General features: G+C 32.2%; 1 protein-coding gene across 1 annotated transcript in view; it reads right to left on the bottom strand.

Moving 5' to 3' along the window:
• The window catches only part of LIN28B (lin-28 homolog B), a 116,113-nt gene extending 97,255 nt beyond the window's left edge, over positions 1 to 18,858 (bottom strand). Inside the window, exons 1-2 of the mRNA XM_027853842.1 lie at positions 18,822 to 18,858; positions 9,321 to 9,508 (exon numbers count right to left, since the gene is read on the bottom strand). Coding sequence (XP_027709643.1) covers positions 9,321 to 9,508; positions 18,822 to 18,858 — 225 coding nt within the window. The remainder of the gene's footprint in view (positions 1 to 9,320; positions 9,509 to 18,821) is intronic.
• Between the last annotated feature and the right edge of the window lie 6,062 nt (positions 18,859 to 24,920).

Raw genomic sequence — 24,920 nt, 5'->3', positions numbered from 1 at the left:
TAGATGAAAAGTATTTACATCTTTAACAGTGCTTCACATATACATGTGCAAGTATTGTTCTCTGCTTTTTCTAAGTGTTGGCATAAATGTTAGAAGTACTTCTGGGCTTTTTGCGTTTTTAATTCAAATTAAGATGTTTTATTTAATCTAGAAGAGATTGTTTGATAGAAAAAAAGGAAGAGGGGGATAGTGGTAGAGAATCTCATCCAGACAGAAGAATCATTTTATTACTATACTAATAAAGTACTTACCTAAAAAGCTATTTAAAATATGTTTAAAAAAAAACACCATAAAATTCACCAAATGACAATAACGAACCTCCTCCAATATTGAGATCAGGCCATGTAGTATTTGTAAAAAAAAAAAAAGATCACATCTGTTTAAAAGTATATGTCATATTAAAAGACTAACAAAAAGAGAAATCTTTTTCAAGCAGAAAGGTCGGTTATAAATGGCCTGAGGAAGTGATAGGCAATGAATAGCCCTGACCCTGGCTTCCCTAGTTTGATCAAGAGGGCCTGCAACCTGAGCCAAAGGGTGCAAATTCCTCACCATTCAAAATTCTTCAATGGAATGGGGGAGGAAACTCTAAAAAGGCATACGTGCAAATCCAATTGTATACAGATTTTGTTTTCCAGTTTTTTAAAGTGGTGGGGCATTTTTTCAGATTATGTTGTACTTTAGATTTCAGAAACTTTTAAAATGGCTTTTAAAATGAGAGGGCTTTTCCTTCCTGATTAACACTGAATCAGAATAATTCATTACTTCTCTTCTTAAATATCTGACAAATAAAATCAGGTTAAATATGAGACAAGATATAATTTGATCTACTTTTGGAAAAGAAGCTGAAAAGTTAGATTGGCTTCTAAGTCTCACCATTTCAGCTGTGTTAACTACTAAAATGGAAAAGTTCCCAAGCTTAGGGAAAATTGTTTGATATAATTCAAGCCAGACTTTACATTTAATCAATGACCCTCTTAAATTGTGAGACACCTTTGTTACAGGGTAAATGAAACATCTCCTTTACTATGCAGTGTCACACAAAATACAACATCAAGGATAAAGGCAAGGAATTTAAGAAAGGAAAATGTTAGATCAAAGAATGAGAAGACTACAAGCACTTTAAAACAGAATATTGATAATCAGTAGTGGCCCAGAGGATTGCAGAAGTCAATGGTCAGGAAAGAACACTGGACAACATAAAATCAATTTGAAAACTTGTAATAACTTTACACCGTGAGAGAAAATAAAATTATACTATATCTTTGTTTGATTGCAAAACTAAGTTGAGATTTTTTTAAAAATTACCTAAAGATAAATTAAATTAAAATAACAAACAAGAATTTTAAGTATTTTTCAGACTAAAAAATAGATCTATGTAATTTTTACAAATTTCTAAAGCAACTATCAAAAAAATATTCTATTTAAACACTATAAAACATTAAATGATAGGATTTTAGATAGAGCTGTTAAGGAAAAACCTCAACAAAAAGCTTTCAAACTAAATACTCTTTTTCTTTCTTTAAGGTATCCACATGTATACTTCAATAATCCTACACAATTATTTCAAAATTCAATGCAAACATCAACCTATCTACATGTAGCATGCATATGAGTAATCACATACTTTACTAGAAAGAAATAATTCCAAATATTTTAATAGTTGTTCTTTTTCTTCAATAATAGAAGTCCTCATTCATTTAACTCCTCCCAAAATTTAATGTAAACAACCTGTTAAAACTGAAAACCAATGGGGAAATTCCTGACATCAGATGTGAATATTAACAAGTCAATTAATATCATTTACAAAATTTAAATTGTTTGAAAATAAAGTAAAAGTGAACTAATATTTAAACGAGTAAAATATATGCCAATCAATTTCTTACGCACTGAAAAAATTTGTACTCTGATTATTTCTAGATATCAATGCCCAGAAAAAATCTGGAAAGGTATACATACATGACTTTCAGGCTATATATATGCTAAAACAAATTTAAATCAAAACTAAGAAATACCCATTTGATTTGACCCAATATCAAAGCAGACAATATGGCTTCACTTTCTCTTCCTCTCCCTGTCCCCCTCCCCCAACACCTACCAAATTATTACAAAGACAGCCTTCAAGTCCATACCTCAACAAAGAAACTGTTTAGATTCTAAAAACTATAGAATAGTTGACATGTATTGATAATCTGGATATCTATATTTGAAGATAAAGTTGAATGCCTATTTTCATTGTCCTTAGTTAAATGTAATATGTTATATTTAGACAGTCAAGTAACACTATTTAAAGCAACACTGCTTTGCATTAACTCCTACTGATATAAATCTAGGCACTAAATAATCACCAACATTAGATCAAATAGCATTATAGCAACTATCATTAAAATAAAAATACGTGTGTAACAAAATTATTTCTATTGATTTTAGATAATATTCAATGAACAAAGTTAAAACACACAAAAGGATCTGGGCAGTACCTTGCTTATTCAAATTAAAAACATCACAAGTGAAAGAGTCTAATTCTCAAACATAAGCATATAACAAAATCACTGAGCTATGGTTTTCCTAAGAAAAGATTTTTTAAATTTCACTCATTCATTCAACAGATATTTATTGAAACTGTACTATGTACTAACCATTAAGTTAGGAACTATTTAAATACACAGAACCAGCCTTTCCTTCAATACATACAACATATAGCAATTATTTATAAATTTCAATTTACTTCACGGAAATATTTTACAAATTGCCAAATACTTTTACATTAAAATGAAACAATGACAAGCATATGTTCATACCTTTTTGTTATTCTTTCTGAAATATTTATCTTACTGCACTTAAAGCAAAACCTTTGCTCCTCCTTCAATGTATTTTCAATACATACAATATTTTTATTGATGTAATGTGAGCATTTCTTAAAAATTTATAATTATCATGGATATATCTTCTTAATTTACTGATAGTCATTAACCTTGCTATTTGGACATTTTAAATCAAATTATTTTTTGGAGAAATGTAAACCATTTCAGTATCTCTTATTAGCTTGTCATCTTTTAAAATACTCAACAAACTGCACTGCTGAACTTCCAGGTAAAATTCATGCATGCCCTACAGGCACAAATATGTGAATACACAATAATGCATTTAAACAAACCTGATGAAATTAATTTCTGGCTAAATAAAAAAGTACTTCAGTAGCATAGCAAATTTTAAAGCATTTCATTTTAGTTTAGTCACCAAAAATAAGTTCCATTGAAGTCTTTCTATCAAATATACATCTTCACTTCCAGTGTGTTTGGGTGTTCTTATATATAAAATGAAACTTCAGAATTGTAGCTAACCTACTACACTAAAACAATTACTCAGCCCCAAATTATAAGTCTTTGATAAACTCCTTACAAACACTTCAATCATTTCATCACAGGAAGAAGTGAAGTTCTAATAATAAAGAAGAATTTGGTTGCCCACAAAAGCAGCAACCTTCACAAGGAAGGATTAAGTTCACTCACACTGTTAAGTACAAGTATCAGAGATGTTTCTAACCAAGTAGAGTTGACCAAATGTAACCAGAGCTCCAAGATGATTTGGTCAAAAGATGAACTAAAAATGTTAACCTCTTAAATATCTGCAAGAAGTTAATGAAACCTTTCACATTTGTTTAACAAACAATTAAATACTTTATTGTCTTTTTTCACTACAGCCTAGAAAAAGAAACACAAACAAGGAAAAAGGAAAATGTTAAAAGGAGACACAAAGTTTCTTTAGAGAATCTCAACAAGAAGTCTGAACTCTGTAAATACTCTGTTGCAAACCTAATTCAAAATCAAGGTGTTGACTGAACAAGACTAATTCTTTTTAGTTAGATGCACAAAAGATGGTGGAAAATACACCAACTGGCAAGGGGAGGGCCCAACATCTTTATCCCTACCATTAAGTGTTGTGTTGTGCTATCCTTAGAGCTACTCCCAATATCATGTTTTAAATATAAGTAAAAGTGAATTTGTCAGTAAAACACATGCAATATATTTTGTTTATAATTCTTTGGTAGATTTGACTAAACCAATAATCTTTAAGGCTTAGTAAATTAGGCACTGTTTTTAAAGTACCAAAATGACTTGCAATAAAGTTTAATTTTAAAAATAAAAAATAACATTCATAAGGCTTCATTTAATGTCACAATTGCTTTAAAGCACTCGAAGTCTATCTACCACTAACTATGACAAACTTTTACATGGGAATAGAATATATTTAAATGCTGTTACATCAAAAGCAAAAAATTCTAGAAACTGGTAATGAACATACTGTATTAAGAAGATTATCACAATAAAAAACTCTTAAAATAAATACCTGTCTTCAAGAAATATTTTAACTACTCTAGAGATTACCAAAGCATAAATTTGCTATATTCAAATAATTGATGCCCCACCTGTGAGTGAAATAATTATTAAAAGGGTATGCATGTGTACATATTTATACTTTACAATAATGTCAATATGAATCCCATACTACTAACAATAAGAAATACTCTGAAGATTTTTTCAGAAATAATTATACACTAAAATAATTTTGTAATTTCTTTTTGTCTACATATCCTTATATTTCTAAGCAAAATAATGCAACATAAAATGCTTAAATTTTTCAGAAAATACTGTCTGTAATGAACATGTCATCATTTAGAAATCAAAGTCTTAAAATGGAAACTGGATGTACTGAAGATAAAATTCCAGTAAGATCATCTTATTTATCTTTGTATAGTTTATCATTGTGACTTGCACCTACTAGGTACTAAATAAATGATTGTCAAAATGAATTTTAAGTCCAAAGGAAGAGAGCAAAGCTCATATCTTGGCAAATACTTGAGGTTACTCCAATACAATAACTGAGCTAAATGGTTTTCAAAACATTTCCCAACAGAAAAAAGTCAATACCCTTGCATAATTTATCCTATAAACTAAAATACTTTGTTTTTTTTTAAGAAATTTAGAAATATGTCTCAAATAAAAATTTGACAGCCAAGAAAACCTTCTCCCTCTCCTTTTCTCTGTTTCTATCTCTGTCTTGTGTCTCTACGTTTGTCTCTATCTATACTCTCTTCTCATTAATGTGATAGTACATGAGTGCGTTTGTATGCTATCTTCAATGTGGTATACTTAAGAAAGGAAAGAATTATTCTGCAAAAAGTTAAAATGCAAGAGACCCTATGTTCCACTGTTTAAAAAACAACTAATTCCTACCCCTCCTTCTTATACTAATAAAACATAGTTCAAAATGTGCATTATAGCTTACAGGTTGAAGTAATGGCACTTTGAAAACAAACATGTTAAAACTGAAGCACTAGACAGTCTACCACAAACCAATATCAACTGATAGGTTACATTAGGTTATGATGTCCTTTTCTGAATCACTTCTAAAATTTAATCACTATAGAAATTCCCTAAAGTAGCATAATTCAAAGGAATGACATGATTTTTTCAAACTCATTCCATGTACAATAGTGGATAATAAATCATCAGAATGCATTTCAGATATCAGTTGGAAACAATTTTATTTTTAAATCTTTTAGTTATAAACACTGAAAACCATCCATCATTACGGAATCCAGATATCTTTTCTGTATAATTTTATGTACAGCACCTTGTCATTTAAATATGATAGTTCTGGTGTCTATGTTTATTATTGTTGATACATATTAACATAAGAAATAAGGTAGTATTGACTTAAACAAACTGGACAAACATTTATTAAGTTCCTACTATGTGCAAGGCATTCTGCTAGGTTTTCAAAGGTAAAATTATCGTAATTTACAGATTAACTTTATTCTTTGGAATCCATGAAATTACTTTGATAAGGATCTGTGGTCATAAATATACTCTAAGATTCTTACACTGCTATTTCAACAGAATCACAACTGATACATACCCACCTACAGAGTTTTCAGAATTTTATTTTGGCTTACTATATAAAAAACTCTTCTAAACTGCATTTCTCTACAATGAAAATTCAACATCATGAGGCATTTTTCTTTCAACTAACATTATCAATTTATAATAACAGAATGATGTGCAAGTTTATGGCTTGAATATACTCCTTTAAAAACTTAAATTAAAATACTGATTAGGTATATGTTGTTAATTAGAACACCACTGTTAATATGTACTTGTTCACTGGCAAACATTATACAGTACCCAATTAAATATCAAGATAACAAGAAGATATTGTTTTTTTAAACCAAAAATATTTAAACAGTTCCCTTATGTTATTTTAACATAATAATCTCAATAGACACAGCAACAGTTCTAAAGACATGCACAGTGCAGCACCTAGGCATGAGATTCTTCTATGTGTATTGATTACATCACACCCTCCTGGAGCAAGTTGTATTATAACTATGCTACCAATTTTTGCATCCAAATTATCATTTTAAGAGCAAATGAACACTTTCTCCTTTATTTTAGACAAATCATATTACAATAGGCTTAGGGTTATTTATGTTCACATTTTAAACAACAGAAATGTGCTTTGGGAGGCATTTCTGTGTATTATTTTCATTACTGTAAAAACCCAATCCCACTAATAATTCAGAAAACCCTCAAATACAAGCTTTTCAAGAAACATGGTCAGAGAACCTTCAAAAATCAACAAACCCCATACCATAGGCATTTCTGAACACCTAACAAAATATCAGTGACAGCTCTTAATTGATTTGGGCGGATACCAGTTAAGTTAAATGTTCTTAATTTTCCAAATCATAAAAGAGGGGAAAAAGCCCAAACTATAAAAACTTTGTTATAATTTCCATATATATAATTGTTACGTTTTTAAAAAAAAACCATACCTCCAAGAAGAATGGCAGTTCTTAGAAATGGCATATTATTTAGAAAATATATTTTAAATTTTTAAATGAAAATTTTCCAAAAAGAATCATAAATTATATCAGTGCATTCTAACATTACAGAATGCCTTTATATAAATGTTCAAGTAGTTATTGTACACTATCACATTTAAAGACTTACTCTTCTTCATAGTGGCCCTGTCAAAGTCAGGAGAGTTTCTGGTTCTTTCAAAACCGTCAGTCATATGACTTACACACTACCTATATAACTAGAATACTCTTTCTCAACACAGGCCAGGAAATGTTTTAAACAGAGTAGTGGATTCAAGAAGAATAGGTAAGGCCATAATAAGTACTAGTCAAATTGAGATAGAGAAAACATTCCAAAGATTGAACTGCTAAGATTATTAGAAAAATCTTAAAATATTAACCAGATTAAATTTTAAAATAAGAGTACACTATGTTCTCATCAAATTTCATACTAGCTATGATATTGCTAAGGACTATATAGTTATAATAGGCCAGTATAAAAGGGCTTCAAATTATATATTCATATAATTGGAACAATTACATATACAACAATATTTTAAAAGTTCACTTATGTATACATATTTTTGAAAGCAAATTTATTGCTAAAAGAATATTAAAATAGAGAGGCTATGAGGTGTATACCATAATAAGCCCTTTCAGAAGCTTTAAAATTCTAAATATGACGTATTTATCAATTATTTCAAATTGTAACATTAAGTAATTTAAATTTGAATGCTGTATGATTTAAGAATTCTGACATTTAAATATAAGTATGAAATGTCATAACGGATGTATATATTTCAAAGGGGGAAACAGAAAAGAAGATTGCATAAAGGTATGGTTAGCAAAAGAGATTTTTTTCATTTATCTATAAAGTAAATTTATGAGATCGTAAAGAACAATTTAACAACCTAAATAAGGTTAAAAGGGAGTGGGAGTGGAAAAAGACTGATGTCAATGATTTTAGTAACTCATTCTTGGATCAAAAAGAAAACAAAAAAAAAAAAAACACAAACCAAAAAGGATGGCTTCATTTCCACATATTGGACAGGAAGCATAAAATCAAGTAGCTTGTATATGAACTCATAATATATTTATGTATATAAATCCTGCTTCCCTTCATGGTTTATGCTTATCCTTCCACATGTAAACAGACAATAATGATGCCCAGACATTTTGAATGGGAAAAATGCTACAGAGTGAAATCAAGAAGCTGCAGGAACCATAAGACTAAAGACCAAAAGGAAATATTTTCTTATGGTTTCCATTGCTTATCTGCTTAATTTCAACTGTGTGCACATTTTTTTGGGGGAGAGAAAAGAACAGACTTACTACAAATGTGCATATGTGTATAATCTATATGTGTGTATATACACACATATATATGTATATACAAATACATTTTATACACAAAAAGAAACTAAGCATTTTGGGGATATACTCTCTAAAAGATCTGAAGGTTTGAGTCAGAAGAGCAACATATTATTAATAAAAATGTTTTCAATTATTTTTACTTACAAAGCAAAACAGAAAAGATTCAAGTTCCGGTCCCCTCCCTCCCTTTTCTATAAGTGCTACTTTCTATACCATTTCAAGGAAATCCGTTCTTTTAATGGAATTTTTGGTAAAGCTTGTAATTTTGTGAATGTTATTGTTGCAATATTGCAATTATAGTATTATGGTAGAATGAATGGTAGAATAAATTTTTATTTCTGAGACAAAATATTGACTTTCTCGTTCTGATTTGACATTTTTTATAAAGGTAGAAGAATTTATACGCACAGATAGACATTTACTTTAAGGCATAGCCTGGTCCATTTTAAAAGTACAAGCTAGAACCGCCTCTGGCCACATGCTTTTTTGAGTTTCCTCCCTTAAAGGGACAGTATCCTTGGATCTATTATTTCCTACACTCTGCAGACAACCAAAATATTAGATTAGCAAACTACTTCCCCCACATACACTTTCTCAAAATTATTGCTTAGTATGGAGCGCACTTTCAGATCTTATTATAAATTCAAATAATTATGTAAGATATATTGGCTGATTTGGACCCAACATGTGCCTAACTTTTTGGGAGGGGAGGTGGCTAAATGAGAACCTGTAGAAACAAACGCTATTTCCTTATATAACCTCAGAAGTGAACTGGCATTTTATTTGTTCCCATCTGTTGTTTCACCATTCACCCTTTAAGGGAAGCCATTATTAATCTTGCTATGGGCTAAAAATGTTAAATAAGCTAGAGACATGAAATTTCAAAGATTCCGTATCCCTTTGCAAGAGACGACTCTCATGTAATTGACCCAAAGACCATAAAATCTACACTGTTTTATCGGCGAATATACAGTTCACTAAGCTTAAAATACTGTAACTGCACTTCTGTTTCTGTACACCTAACAATTACGCGATTAATCCAAAGACAGAAAATGAAAAGAAAAAAAAAAGTTTATCTTACTTGGTGTACAAACACATCGACCGGAACATCCAAGGGGCTTCCCTCTCGGTTTATCATGGAGATGAATCCAAATCCCATTCGCACGTTGAACCATTTGCAGTGGCCTGTTCCGTGCAAAACCTGGGATTCCTCTTCTTCCTGCTCCTGCAGCTTCCCGGGTTCGTCTCCACCACCTTTACTTGCCCCCCCTTTGATGGAAGACGACAAAACACATGGAATTACTACAGTGATAGCACATGTCCATACGTTACAATATAAAGAGAGAGCTTAAAAGAGTGGGTAGGAAAAAAAATTACAAAACCTTTTCAATCACATTTTCCAGAAGTAAGCAGTCATTAAAAAGGGGGGACCTGTAATACTCTGTAGATCAGATCGGCGCCCACGTTTCTGTACATGTGTATCTTTTCATTTAACTTGATCTTTCAGCCACATCATTACACTACAGCATACAAGAATATAGTTAGTTTAACAGTGATTCCGTTTCCAAAGGGAAATGTTCTGGGAAACTATTCTCTTTGCAAGGCGCGGAGAGGAAGGAGAAACCGGGAAGATTGCATAACTACTTGTTATTGCACGAGCAATAGTACTGGAACGAGGATTATTTTGCAACATGCATCTCCTATGAAATAATCTTCGATTAAAGTTAGGAAGGAATGGGGGAAAGAGAGCAGGTGTATAAATGTTTTCTTGGGTGCACCAACTGAAACTGTGCTTAATCACACCCGAACAATTCAAACAATAGCCCCCAGAAAGCTTTTCAAGTTGTGAATCAGTGTGGGCGGTACAAAACATTTTTGGAGATCTATAACAATAGGTTTGCAGAAAGCCCCCCCTTGAGAGATCTGAAGGGGGGGGCGAAGTAAACGCATAGTAGTGGAGCAAAAGGGGAGGGGGTGCAGGCAGGCAAGAGTGGGAGTGGGGGAAGGGAAGGGAAAGGAAGAGGAAAAAAATCATAGTAAAACAATAGAAAAGAAAATTAACCTTCGGCCATGTTGCCCCACGGGCCCTCTGCTCCAAACTCGTGAGATGAAAACTTTCCCTTTGGAACGAAGTGATCTTCTGCATCAGTCTAACATCTTGATTTTGAGCGATCACAAATTTAGCTCGCATGGTCTAATGTGCTTTCCCTCTTTTGATTTTTTCCCCCTTCTCTCTCCCTCAGTTTCTGGCCCCCTGAGCACACGTGACTTTGTCAATTACATGCTTTCTTGCTACTAATTTCACATCGGATCCTTAAGGGGTTGGCAAGAGGAAGAGATAACCAATCGCCATTTCATCTATGCTGACATCAAAATAATTTATGAATGAACAAGAATTCAAACATGTTATCTTACAGATTATTTGGAACATTTCTTTACGGTAAATCAGGGGACTGATTCTGTGCATCTTATTCAAACACAATTCAGGCTCCTTCTGATTCATCTATTTAGGCAAATAGCATAGTCATACATTTGTACACGTGTGCCATAGACTGGGATTTCTAAACGTTTCTTTAAAAAAAAGAAAAACCACCAGCAACGCATATTTGAATGCATGTAAGTTACACAATGGAACTGATATTACGTGTTTCCTATCTACCAACCAGAACATCTGGAAGCAAGAATGACTAGGATAAATTATTTCGTGATTTAAGACAGAGAGGAAAAATACAATTCTCCATATTCTAGCTAATTACGCCAAATTTTATTTCCACAAAACTCGGAACATTGGATATACACCTCTAACAGCAGGCAAAATCGCCCCGTCTGATTCCGCTGAATAATTTCAAATTCAAATTAAAAGTCTATCAGAAACTTGATATCATCTCAATACTGTCAAAATGTGTAAAGGTTTGGCATTTCATAACATTTTTGGAGGGGATGAGTGAGAAATTGTACTTCACAGGTTTCTCCGCCATCTCTTTTCCGGGGGAGGAGATGTGATTAATGACTTCCTAAATAAGAGCCTAGTTTTCTAGCCTAGAATAAGAGTGAACCTCAATCAGCGGCGATTGTTCCCCAGAAGCAGAGAGGAGGAGGGAAGGGAGGAGGGGAAGAGGGGAGGAGAGAAGAAGGGAGGAGAGAAGAAAGGGGGAGGGGAAAGGGAACGAAGGGGAGGAGTGGAAAAGGGGAAGGGAGGAGGAGGAGGGGAAGACAGTATGAAGAAAGGAGAAGGGAGGTGGAATGGGGTGGAGAAAGAAGAAAGTAGAGATAGGAGGAGCAAGAGAAAGGAGGTAATTAGGTATAATATTGACCAGGGCACTAACATTTTAAAGCTGCACCATTATTGGTGGAGTCAAATAGATGAACGATTTCTAACGGATCTGGTGGCCTCCCACTTAAATGTAATTCCCTCTCAAACACTGGACCTTTTATATTGCTTCAGCTATTGAAATGGTTTGATTACACGATTCTGGGGTTGATACTATTGCATTTATGGAATATTATGATATGAACTTTAGGCATGGTTTGCATAATATTTGTTTCATTTAAAAAAGAAAATGTTTCCCGTTTATGAATATAAAAAATATACAATAGCCAATTCTCCGCCTCTCCCATACCCACCCCCATTTTCTTAGATAAGCAGTTTACACAAAAACTACAGATACTACTTCCCTTCAATAAGCTCCGGAGCCCTCCCCTCCCCCACCATACCCAGGCCTCTCCTCCACCCCTTAACCCACCCTTCTCAGTCTAACACACACTCTCAACTGTTAAAGCTTAGTTTAGCGCATACTAAAATGAAGATATAGTCAATATGAGACACTGAAAAACCTATACTGGTTTCCCACTACACCCTCTGTCCATAGAAGACAAAAATGTGTGGCAATCCATCCAGATCTGAAATAAATAGTTTTTTGGTTTGTTTTTTTTTTCTTTTAACTAAACTGTAGGTATTTTCAGTTGTTTTTCTTGGAGGGTGGGGGAGTGGGGTGAATCTGTTTGACCAGTTTAGGAAGCTTCATTTGCTTGGTATACTTTTTTTTTGTTGTTTCTTAGGATACAGTACAAACATTTATCAATTTTCTTTTTTAATTTTGGGAGGATAACAATGAGTCAGCTGGTGTAGAACTGAAAAGGAACTAACAATAAAAATACAAGCAATCTGGCAAGGGAAACAGGTTTTATATTTTGAATTTTCTTTGCATTCTCAAATGAACACTTTAAACAATGAAAGTCCTATATTAAGTGGTGTAACTTGGTTTATACATCACCTGGTCTATACATAATAAATGATTTATACTTCACAAATGCTATTTGACATGAAAATATTTTGTATACTAGAAAATTAAAAATTCGATTTTTAATAAAAACTAGCAGGATGTCAAATACTTAAATAACTTTCTTTGAAAAAAATCAGTTGGAAAATGCACAAAATACTTATGACAAAGTAATTTAGATTAATGTTTTAAAAAGTGACAAATATAATCTGTTTTTCTAAAAAAAAAAAGGACTAACCTAAAATACAAAGTGTTTTGTTAAACATACATTTAGCTTAAATCCCTTATTTTGTTGATAACTATTTAAAAAAAAACTCATGTAATAAGAATATTTCTAGGCAGAACCCAAACTATTTCCTAGTACTCTGATGTCTAATTCCTTTGTTTTTGGTTTGGTTGATGAAACTCAATTTGCTAAGTGAAAACAAAAATAAAGACAAGCCTAAAATTAACTAAGAAAAGACTACAATCACCAAAGACAGCTGAAGCACGTTTAATGCTATAGTTACAAGATACACGAACTTGCCCCGATTTGGGGGCCTCCAGTATTAGTGGAATTAAGGTAAGGTTCACTGGACTGGTCACTGGTGTCAGATGTTATCGACTCATTCATTTCCTGAGAGGGACATCGGCCTTTCAAGTTGTGTAGAACGTAGAGCTCTTTCCAACTGGGAACTCTCAGAAACCCACTAAAATTCATTCACAAAGAATTGAAGGCAAATACACATACATACCTTTTAAAACACCCACACACAAAAGAAACAGAGCTGGGAAATAAAGTATCACTGTCCCATTTCATGTTGCCGGGCAAAGTCACTGTCACTGAAATCGATTTATTCTCTTGCCCCACCCCCAAAGAAATCTGAGAGAGAAATTATTTTATAAACTGAACACAATCTCTTGATGCTCATAGGGGGCTTCTTTGACATGAGAACGCCCTACAGCTCGACTTGAATGCTTTCCAATTTGTCACCTTCCTGCAGTCTTCTGGTTTTAATTTTTTTTTCATTTCCGACTAATTTTAATACCTGAAAGAACTCGAATTTGACTCAAAACGCATGTTTTATATCTGGGAGAGCCAAATACTTTGTTAGCTTGATTTATCGCAGTTCTTTCAAATTCCTTTGAAATAAGATCAAGTAGCTACCTAGGAATCGTCATTGTGCTTTTTAAAAATTACAGTGTAATAAACACAAAGTGGGCTATGAGTTTTTGTTATCCTGATTATTTGGTTTCTCCATTTAAAACAAGCGGCAATGTATTTTCTCAAAATAGTCCAGCTGTTTTTTTTGTTTTGCTTTGTAATAATACAGTGCTGGGAGCCGAATGAGGTACCACTATTCAATCATTACTTTCAACTCTTACTCGGGTGCACTGTGACTTCTATTATAGACAGAAACAATGCTCCGGTTCTTCTTAAAACTAGGGGGAGGGGCTACAGCACTCCTGCTAATAACTCCACCGGTTTTATCCTCCCTTAAAATAAAACCCGGTGTTTGCAGCCAACACAGATTTTAGCTCTGCCCGGTACTTCACCCTCCAACCTTTCCCATTCAGACCGATTGAGATGATCCCCTAGGCTCAAAGAAACCCACCGCCAAGCAGGTTGACTTGCACTCTTCCAGCACCTCTAGCCCCGGCTACTTCCTCTCCCCTTTCTCTCTTGCTTCACCTTTTCCTTTTTTCATCAGTTCAACATTGCCTCTCTTAATATTGAACTGTTCCCAACAATCCTGCAAAGCTTCCTTCTCAAGAATTACTAGTGATCATTTCTCACTAATTAAACGACTTTCACATTTGGCCTCTTGCCCCTGCCCAGATGTACTTCTAAAAAAACCAAGACCAAACAAAAGAGTCCTTCTCTCCCTCCTGCCCCGCCCCCCCCCACAATCATTGAGCAGAATTTACTGCTTTTGCTGTATCTTGAGGTGTTCATCACCTAAAACAGGATCCCTTTATTCCTGAAATCCCAGGATAAACAGGCACTTTAAGAAACCTACCCTAACTAAGGTAAGAAAGGCCAGGGAGATGATTAGTTACATTAATAGAGAAAGAATTCAACAGCAATGCCAAGAATGAGAATGGCTAAAACAAGGATAAATGATACTGTATGAACCTCTACTACAATCATTTTGAAGTCAAAATGCCAGTTTAAGGGTTTGATGCTTAATATAAAAAAGCGTCGGGAAGAAAGGAGGTGGAAGAGGGGAGAGGAAACGGAGATGTTCTCGTTAAAGAGAGCACGTCTTCCTGCGGCGTGATCTTTTCCCGCCTAAATGACGCCACAGCCAAAGCGTCCCTCCTGTAAATTCTTCCCTTCTCCCTCTCCCTTGTTTCTGTGAGCAGTCTGTGAGATTTCTAAGCAATCACCTTTTCTAGAAAACCTTGTAATCATGAAACCAAGTAAACGGAGTAACCAACGGAGGGGAGTAATCTAAGGGCACATATCTCCATCAGGTTATTTATTAAGGCAAAATTTCGTTGTATTATCTCTTTAATTTCCTCTTCTGGAGGCAAAATGATTAAACTTACCTGTAACTATATGCCTAAACTAAGAATTTCACATACTTTAAAGAAAAACGTTATCAAACAACTTTCTTCAAACCTTTTCTACATATATAACTTGAATCTATGGCAAAATGTATTCCATTTGAACTGCTGAAGTCTAAATCGGTCTCTGTTTGTCTCTCTTTTATGTATTCAAAGAACAAGTAGAACTGCGATCTTTTTATATGTAAACACAGTATATTTTGTTCCAATAAATTCTATTAAGTTAAAATATCAAAAAAAATTAAGCAAAGGATAACTGAATCTCTAAAAAACTAAAATGGGAAGTGTGATTATTCTATTGCTTTTTCTTTCAGAACCAAGTGGAGAAATAAATATCTTGTGTTTACTTTCAATCAAATTTTCTTGATTTTGGTCAATAAAAATAAATTCAAAAATGTTTCAATATTAACTGAATATTTTAATTGAATTTAAAGCTCATTAATGGATTTAACTTCAAATGGGGGGAAAACAGAAGAAAAAAGCTTTAAATTATATTCCAGATTTCTTTACTTTCATATATCCTGAACAGACCAACATTATTTGGAAGCCTTCAAAATAAGGGTATTTTTTTCATACTTGTATTGGGAAACTGGAATGTTGTCAACATTTCTCACCTTGGATATTGATTTGAGACATTCTTTATATTCTATGATTCATTAATTCCTTTTTTTGAAAAAATTAATTCTGTAGAAAATGTATAACTAAATATGAAATTAATATATTATCAATGAAAATTAAGTGAAATAAAATAAGGGAGAAATCAGCTTTCCCCCCCTAAAGACAATGACGCTCATCTTTTAAACTTAAGTATCTCATATAAAACATAATTAGCTGAAAGTCTGACACAGTAATAACAACTTTTAGACTAATGGATATACTATGTAATGGATTATGGTAATTATTTTGAAATTTACATATATTCAAAACAAATTGAAATGGTCTTTGAGGAGAAATATAAAATAAGAGAAAAATATGCCTCATATAATAAAGATCTTAAGAAACATGGAAGAAGCCTGATTTAGTTAAAAGAGACTGAAAAGTGAGTGACCTAAGTTCTAATCTTATTTACTGTATCACTTTGGTTAAATAAAAGAACTTTTCTGGGCCTCAGTATCACCATGTGTAAAATGAAGGTGTTGAACTAAGTGATTTCTAAAGTTCCATTTCAGTTATAAAATTCTATTATTATTTTAATATTTCAGGAAATGCAACATGTAGCCATCTACTTTAACAATTTAGGCTATAAATTTGTTAGCAACATGTTCTAAATTGATGAGCAATTTAAGGGATTGTCTAGAAGTCCCACTTAGAATACTTAAAGGTGCTTTCTTCATTACGACTCACATGACATTAAATTCACTAAATACATCAGTGTTAAACATTTTACAATAGAAAATAAGTCTATGACTTTTCCCTCTCATATTTTAAAGAGAGCAAACAATAAAGCAAAAGCATCCTAGGAATTAAAACCTTATAGTTGCTCTTTAGAATCTTCTTTTTCCATGACAATTTATCATGCTAGCACCATTATCAGAAGACATAAACTAAAAGGTTTAAACACTCTCCACCATCTTTTCAAGTAGGAAAAGACATATTTCTATCAAACACTCAATTCTAAAACAGTATCAACACCTGGAATTATTATTAAATCTCTGGGTACTTATTTATTCATTTTTGCTAGTTAATTTGATAAGTCAGTCAAGGGAACTATCACAAGAGATAACCTCCCTTTAATTGCACTTGTGTTTGATGCTTTTACACCCTGCTGGCCTACAGCATTACCATTTATGGATGGTAGAAATGGATCTGAGTTAATCTGGACGAAAGTCAGACAAATTCACCAAGCTGCATCATCATAAACTGAAATTTCTTGTAATTGAATAAACATATTCTTTTTTCTTATGATTTCTGGAACAAAATAATAATTACCATTTATGTGGCACTTTAAAGTTTATAAAGTACATTCCTCACAGGAATCCTATACAGTAGAATCATTATCCCCACTTTATAGATGAGGCAACTGAGGTTTTAAAAGGTTCAAGTGATTTGCTCATTATCACATAGATAGATAGTAATAAGAACTCAAGCAAACATTTAAACCCAGCCTTCTGACTTCAGTCAAGTGCTTTCTGCACTACCATATACCACTTCTCAAAATGAGAAAATCTATCAAAAAAAATCAAGATTTATAATTATTTGCCCCAGTCTAGTTATAATGAAAAGCATGGATTCTTTTTTATCTGTGTTCTACTGTATTTTTGTTAATTTTGCTAAATATTTCCCAATTTAAAAAATTTAAGAGCATGGATTCTTAAAAAAAAAAAATGTTCTCTTGCTTCAACTCTGCCTTAGCATTCTAGCTCCCTTAAATGAAAAGTGTACCTACTACAGGAAGCCTTTCCCTTGTTATTAGTAATCTCCCTCCCTCCACAAAATAAAACAACAACAACAACAAAAAAAAACTTTGTATTTACTTCACACCTATTTTATATTTGCTTGTCTGAATACATGTTGCCACACCCCAAAATGTAAGCTCCTTGAGAGTAAGGACTCTTTGATCTTTGCATTCCCAGCCACTTGCACATAGCCTGGTATACACTAAATGCTTAACAAATTCTTGCTGAACTTTGTTGAATAATTCAGAGAACGTTTACTTTAAATTATATATTAATTTTTTTAAGTTGAGCTACATTACTTGCTAATTCACATTTCTAGTTTAATTACACAGAGGGTAGTCTGGTATAGTGAAAAGAGCACTGGTCTTGCAGCTGAAAGGCCTGTGTTCAAGATCTGCCTCTGCCACCCAGCAGCTGAATTATATAGAGAAGTGATTTAATTCCTTTGAACTTTATCTATAAGACAAGATTGATAATAATACTGACACCATCTACCGTTGCTTATTGGTGTAAGTATTGCTTTTTATGCTTTAAAGTCCTACATAAATGTGAGTTATTATTGGATGCTTGTTGTCCCAAGCAAAGAGCTTTCTTAGATGTACTAACATTTTGAATATCTATCTTGAATTCTATTTAGGCACAATGGTTGGCAATAGGAATACCCATTTTCAAACACAGTTAGGTGTGCAGTAGCCAGCTCAAAGGCTGGAAGAGCCCAGTAGATTGTTCAATTTCATTGTGAGCAAATTGTGCAAATTTCATTTACACCTTGGAAATCTGCAAATGCTACAAATCAGGGCTTGATTTATTGTTTTGTTGGTTTCTAGACTTGAGAAAGCTATGGAGAAAATGTTAATAATGCAGATTAAACTTAAAAGTGCACAATAAGTACATTCCCTCCCCCCCTCCAAGAGCTGGTTGTTAAATATTAACCAGCATTCCCCTGGTTTTATCTATCTCTGAAGTTTTTGAGAAGAGGAGAGATGGTAATTCCTATGAATGTTAAGAAATCTGAGTACAAGTGGGTATCACAAATTTTAGAGCTGGTCAGGATCTCAGAGATTACTCTAATAAACCCTTCATTTTACTGATGAGGAAACAGGTCCAGAGAAGCTAAGAATCTTGCTGAAGGTCACACAGAAAGTAAAATTAGAAGAGACTATATTTAAACTAGGTACTGGGACTTCCAACCTAGTACTCTCTTTCCACTACACAACACTAGAAATAGCGCCTATTATAATATGGAAATCCTTTAGAGGAAGGAGAAATACTGAGAGCTGTTAAGATCTTCTGCTGTGTTTCCAGTTTATGAAAAAAATAACCTAAGTAAAACATTGAAAAACAAACAAAACTAACCTGGGCTTGAAGGAACCTTCTTAAATGACCTCATCATCTTCTGAGGAACCTGGAATTAGAGAGTTCAAGTCAGAACTTTGTTCATTCTACCAGAGCACCCTATTTAATTGCCTCTTCCCCAACTTAACGGCTCATTATAAGGCCATAAAATGGCAAGGCTTTGACTCTGTGAAGTGACCTGTAAACTTTTTAACTGTTTAAGACTTACCTAGCTCATCAAATTCACAATTAGATAACCAATTGGTACAACAATCAAACTAGGAATGCAGCACCTTGCCTTGCCTTGCCTTTTCCTATTAAAGGGTATTGTGTAAACAAGGTCTCTTAATTTGGTTTTTATTTTATTAGCACTATACAATTAATGATGTGGTCAAAAAACACATTTCCTGAAAAATCAAAATTTTTTTCCCTTGTTTATTAATTAATAATGACTTATTTAATTATAAACAATAATTCAGTAACTCACAAGTTTAACATGTACATAGCTCAACACAGAATAGCTGATATTTATTTCCTCCTTTAGATTCTGCAAAAAGCTTTATGTAGATTTTCTAATTTAAACCTCACAACACTAAGGTGGGGTTGGTACTATAGCTTTTATCTTTGTTTTTAACAGATGAGGAACCTGAGGCACAAAGAGTGTAAGTGACTGGCTCCTAGTCACAATGCATCAATAATAGCATCCGTATTTGGCTTTTGTTTCTTTTCAAACATATTTTAAAAGAAATCTCTCAAAAATCTAAGTTTTGTAACATTCAAATTTCACAATTCCTTTCAGATATCCTAACAGAAAATCCTCATGGTAACAGTTGAAAGTAACAGATTTATCCAAAGATATTAATTGTGCACTAAACTAAATTTGAAAAGGTAAAATTATTTTTCCAAAGAACTTGTGTAATTTATAGTACTATTTTCATTGAGTAGAATGTAGAAGATGTAACAGATAAAATGTGCTCCCTTCCTTCACTCCCACTTCCCTAAAGCCATTTAGCAACAAGGAACAGTAAGTGTCAAAAAAGCACTCAGGATGGTCATTGCATGATCATTTCTACTCAGGTTGTATAGTCATTTAAGGCACAGAAAACGAATTTATTTGAACATGCACAAGCTCACCTTCTTCAGCCATGTTTTTTTCTCGCTTTGCTTGATTTTTAAATACTATATCTACTATTTCAACCCTTCAAAGAAAAGAAATTATTTTTGTAGCATCTTTTGGATGTCTGTTTAATTCTTTCATCAAAAGAAAATGGAGGCTTTTCCAAGTGCAGAGTTCTACTAAATGCTGACCCAGGACTCTTTCTATAAAGGGTGACAATTTCTCTCCATAAGGGTTGGAAACAAAAATGTGAATACAAGGTTTGTGAAGCTCAAACCACTACACATTAAACCCTTCTCAGTTATCCTTGGTCTTTAACAGCAAAAGACAGGCTAATGTACGGTAAACTGTACTTTTCTTCTTTTTAAAATGTAGTGCTGTACTCTATTATAATGTAGCATCTTTTCATGCTGAAATTAACAACACTAGAATTATTAACAAAAGCATCTCACTATAATTTCTGTGTTATGCTTATAAGTTGGAGGGCTTTTTAATGTGACATTTAAAGACATAAATGGATTAGGCTAATTCATTGATTTTAAACAATTTTTGTTGGTTCCAAAAGGAAATCAAAGGGATACAGTGGAGAAAACAGATCCATTTCTAAACATGGGTATTATTAAAATATTGTTGAACTTCAGTGTTCTTTCAACAATACTATTAAGAACAAAACTACCATTCAGTTTTTGAGGATTAAGACTCACCACAAAATTAAAAATCAAAAGTTTCTGAAATCCAAGAATGCAATGAATACATTTAATAATAATTTATTCACTATTATTTTTACCTTATTACTTAAAAGATAGTTCACAGTTTAAATATTTCCACAGATTATTTACCTCTATTTGAAAGTAAATATCTGATTAGAGCAAGTTTACATAGAAAAATGTAACAAATTATTTGAGACCTTAACTAAAATAATAAAATATACAAATAACCAAATAACCAATAACTTTATGGTATGGTTTACTACCGCATGATGTATTCTACTTTAAAAATACACACAAGCACTACCTATGGTTTGCAGATTCCTATACTGTGATTTACATTTACCTTTTAAAATATATAACTTTATTTCAGATATGGTGCATATTTTTAATTTACCATGGGAAGTACGTATGTTGATCTATTACTTTAGCACTGAAGAATTAATATGAAAGTGATGGAAATATGCAATAAAATTGGCTAATATGTGATGTTTCACATGTACATGAGCATTACTTTATATGGTTAACAGTTTAGTGGCTTATTGACACCACCTAAGTTTGGCAATTGACAAGTTAAAAAAAAAACTGAGATGCATTAGTTCATATAAAACATACATTTTTAATATACAATATTGGATACACAATTTTAGTATAACTAAAATTTTAATGTCAAATGCTAATGTTTAATTCTAATTTTTGTTTCCAAGAACACCAGTCAAAAACAACAAATAAATGCTAGTTTTGCAAACAGCAAAAAGCATTTAGTATCTAGAAGGAAAATGCCAAGTAACCAAGAAACAAATTATTTCCATGACAGGTGGCAAAAATCAGAATTTCTAAAAACATTTTGCACAATTTTGGGGAGGGAAGGGATCTAACTAATAGCAGTATTTTCCTGAATAATGTAAGTGCATGTGCCAAAGAGTTTAATGCTATGGCTAATTATTAGCTGCCACCACATCAAACAATATAATTAAAAATGAAACAAAGTAATTTTTCAATAACATTATTTTCACTGGTCAAATTAAAAGAAGTACAACCTTCTATATATATAAGATGGCATGCCAAAAGTATTCAAAAAAGAAAAATCCCGAACACAACACTCATTAAAATGTTCATTTAAATTTAAAATAATCGAACATTGTCTATAAACACACTTTAGGGAATACTAGAATTAATATTTAGCAGTGGGAACTGTTGCTCTTCCTACAAAAAAAAAGTTCATATATTTAGCTAGAAATGAAAAGTTGTTTAAAAATATTCAAAATAGATGCATGTACATGTAAATAAGCTTCCACTATCATCATGCAAATTACTCATACTGTAGCCATCGTTTTCAAGTCTTCCTTAAAAAAAATATATTCTATAAAATTACAATCCATGAATTCAATGTTCTTTGGTTGAAGAGTGAAAACTGACGCATTTTAGATGCAACTAGAAATATCATTTGATAGCAGTTATAGGCACATAATGGTGACTTCAACAAAAGGTTGACCTTGTTTGTTGTCAGGAATGTTATGTGTGAAAGAAAAATGGAGCAACATAAATGTTAAAATAGCAGACTGTCTTGATTACTCTTTTTTATTTAACATATTTTCCATATGAATTTAGTGAAGTATTTAACTTTGAAAAAAAGGTATAAGAGGGATGTAAGAACTGTTAGTATTCTGAAATGCTGAAAATCACTGAAAACTCATTCCAACAGTGTATTCATTTTTATCTTTCAGGAGAATTTGCTTTTATCTATATCATGTGAAGCACTTAATTGTAAATAATAGTGATATTTGTAGCACTGCTAAATTACCACACAGAATTTAATTTTCTGGACAGCTTTACAAATTTGATTTCAGTTAATTTGACATAAGATATGAATACCTCTGAAAACAGGTCTTGCTTTTAAAACGAGGTTATGAATAAAGAGTTTACTAGAAAATAAGAACATTCAATCTCCTGGAAACTGAATACAAGTCAACAGTCATATTGTAAAAACAATTTAAAGATATTGCCTATGGCACAAATGTTAATTTGATAGTCACAATTTTCTTTAACTTAAATGTGTATATTGAGATACAAATGGGCTACAACACAGTTGGTTTTGCTCATGCAAATGTTTTGCATTTTTCACAACAAGAAACAATAGTTTCATATGATAAAGCTTCCAACTGAGTAATTGTTTAGATCACTGGGAAAAGTGAAATGAGACAAAGAACAGTTTTAGATTTCTAAGATAAAGGGCAAGATAGATGCAAAAATCCTCTTTTAAAAAAGGTAGTACATTTGAAGTCCAACCATCGTTTCAAAGTTAATAGAATTACATTTTAAGTTAAATTGCCTATTTATAAAATGATAACAAAAAGTTTCCAAGTGAAATTGGAAACACATTCATTTAATTCCAGTGTTAACAAAAAGTATTTTGTTTTACACATAATTTTGCTACGCAGCAATGCTAATAGTTGTGATACTTATACTAACTTGAGATGAACAAGTAAGCAAAAACTATTTTTAATATACTCAAGTATTTTCCATGGGCATCTCATATGTAAAAGATGTTTTAGTTTTCTCATCTTGATATCACTGACAATAAACAGTGCAATAATTATTCATCAAATTAATAAATAACAGGGTTGTAACTGTTGACATGTGTTTAAAAATGGTCCTAGATACTTTCTTATTTGTTTTTTAAACCTCTAAATCATACAAGATACTTTCTTTTAAATACTTTAGTAGGGCTTAAGTAAAACAATGTCAATCAATTAAAACATAAATGTTGATTTAAAAGAGTATATAAAAGTTATGCTATCCTATCGCATGAATTGTCATACACACATATCCAAATAACTATATATAATATACATGAAGGTCTAAATAATGATTCCTTAATTTCATATTTTCCTTCTTGGAATTAAGAAATAATTTAGACCTATCTACTTAGAAATAACACTTGGAAACTTTAAGATCCACTGTTAGAATATAAATATTCTCTAATATTATAAAATATTTCCCCAATTGTAATTGATCATTTAACACTACAGACCTCTTTTCTGTATAATTAAGCTTTTGTTCAGCTAAGAAAAAAAACAACTAGAAACTGATTGCTTGAAAATGAGCTGCATGACCTTTGTCCTGGTTTATCACCTTTGACCTTTAATTTGATGATCCTGCATATCAACTCCTTCTATTTTTAGAAGTAGGATGTCAATAAAATTGTGTTTAAAAATTTACTACCTTTGTATTGAAAGATTAAATTCATTATAATTTGTTTTTCAAGTAATTTTTCTATGTTAGCATGAGTGCAGAAAACAAACAACATATCCACAATGTTAAACTGCATTTCTAGCTAAATAAATTCAGACATCTCCTGTCTCATAAATGTTAGGGCAGAGAAAAACTTATTAAAAATTACAATCTTCTTTCTTTAACAATTTCAATTATTGTTATGAACCGAGTTGAATGTGTTTCTTAGATGATTTTCTAATTTAAATAATTTTGGAGATAATGTTTTGATGTAGCTTAGATATTTTGTCAAAATCTGATCCAGCAGGAAAAAAATGGCAACCACAAATCTCATTCTCAACCTTACAGTCTCATAACTGATAAAGCGAAATTTTTATATATGGTCATTGTTTAAACTGGCTTTAAAATCATCTTCATCTGCAAGTGGCAGGTCTTAAAACAAGAGAAAACCCCAACATTGATCCCATTGATTTTAGTGACACCTCCTCAATATAAAAGTGATATAGTAAATTGACATACTTTCCCTGTGATCAACTTTGCTCATCATCGTTATTAAAATGATGCATTCAACAGAGATAAAAGAAAAGCATACACACATCTACATATCTTACTACAGTTATTGTCATATCTGAACCTCCACAGAACTTCAGACTGTTTTCAGTTGGATACAGTAGTGATCAATATGGCTGTCTTGATTCAGCACTCCGGTCAGCGACATCATATCGTGTCATTATGTCATAGGAGGAGCTCCTCCACAATACCACTATACATGTATGTAATGAATGAATTTTCTAAATGATGGTGATTATATACAGCTACTTGGATGTGCATTATCAATTTAAAAACACTTAAATGCAAATAATCACCATTGTTTTGCTTGGTGAGCCAGTGGCTTATTTTATAATCTTTAAATTTAAAAAAAAAAATCACATATAATCCTTACTACTAAAGAAAATTACATTTAATCCTTACTACTGAAGAAAGTATCTTCTCTATAAAAAATAACAATCAGTTTTAACATACATACTTAGCCTTTGAACATTGTACTTTTCTGTTTTCTTC

The sequence above is a fragment of the Vombatus ursinus genome, unplaced genomic scaffold (assembly GCF_900497805.2).
Source record: "Vombatus ursinus unplaced genomic scaffold, bare-nosed wombat genome assembly UNPS02000582.1, whole genome shotgun sequence".
In the NCBI taxonomy this organism is placed as follows: domain Eukaryota; kingdom Metazoa; phylum Chordata; class Mammalia; order Diprotodontia; family Vombatidae; genus Vombatus; species Vombatus ursinus.
The sequence above is the reverse complement of the archived record's forward strand: the minus strand, read 5'-3'. Positions and strand labels throughout refer to the sequence as shown.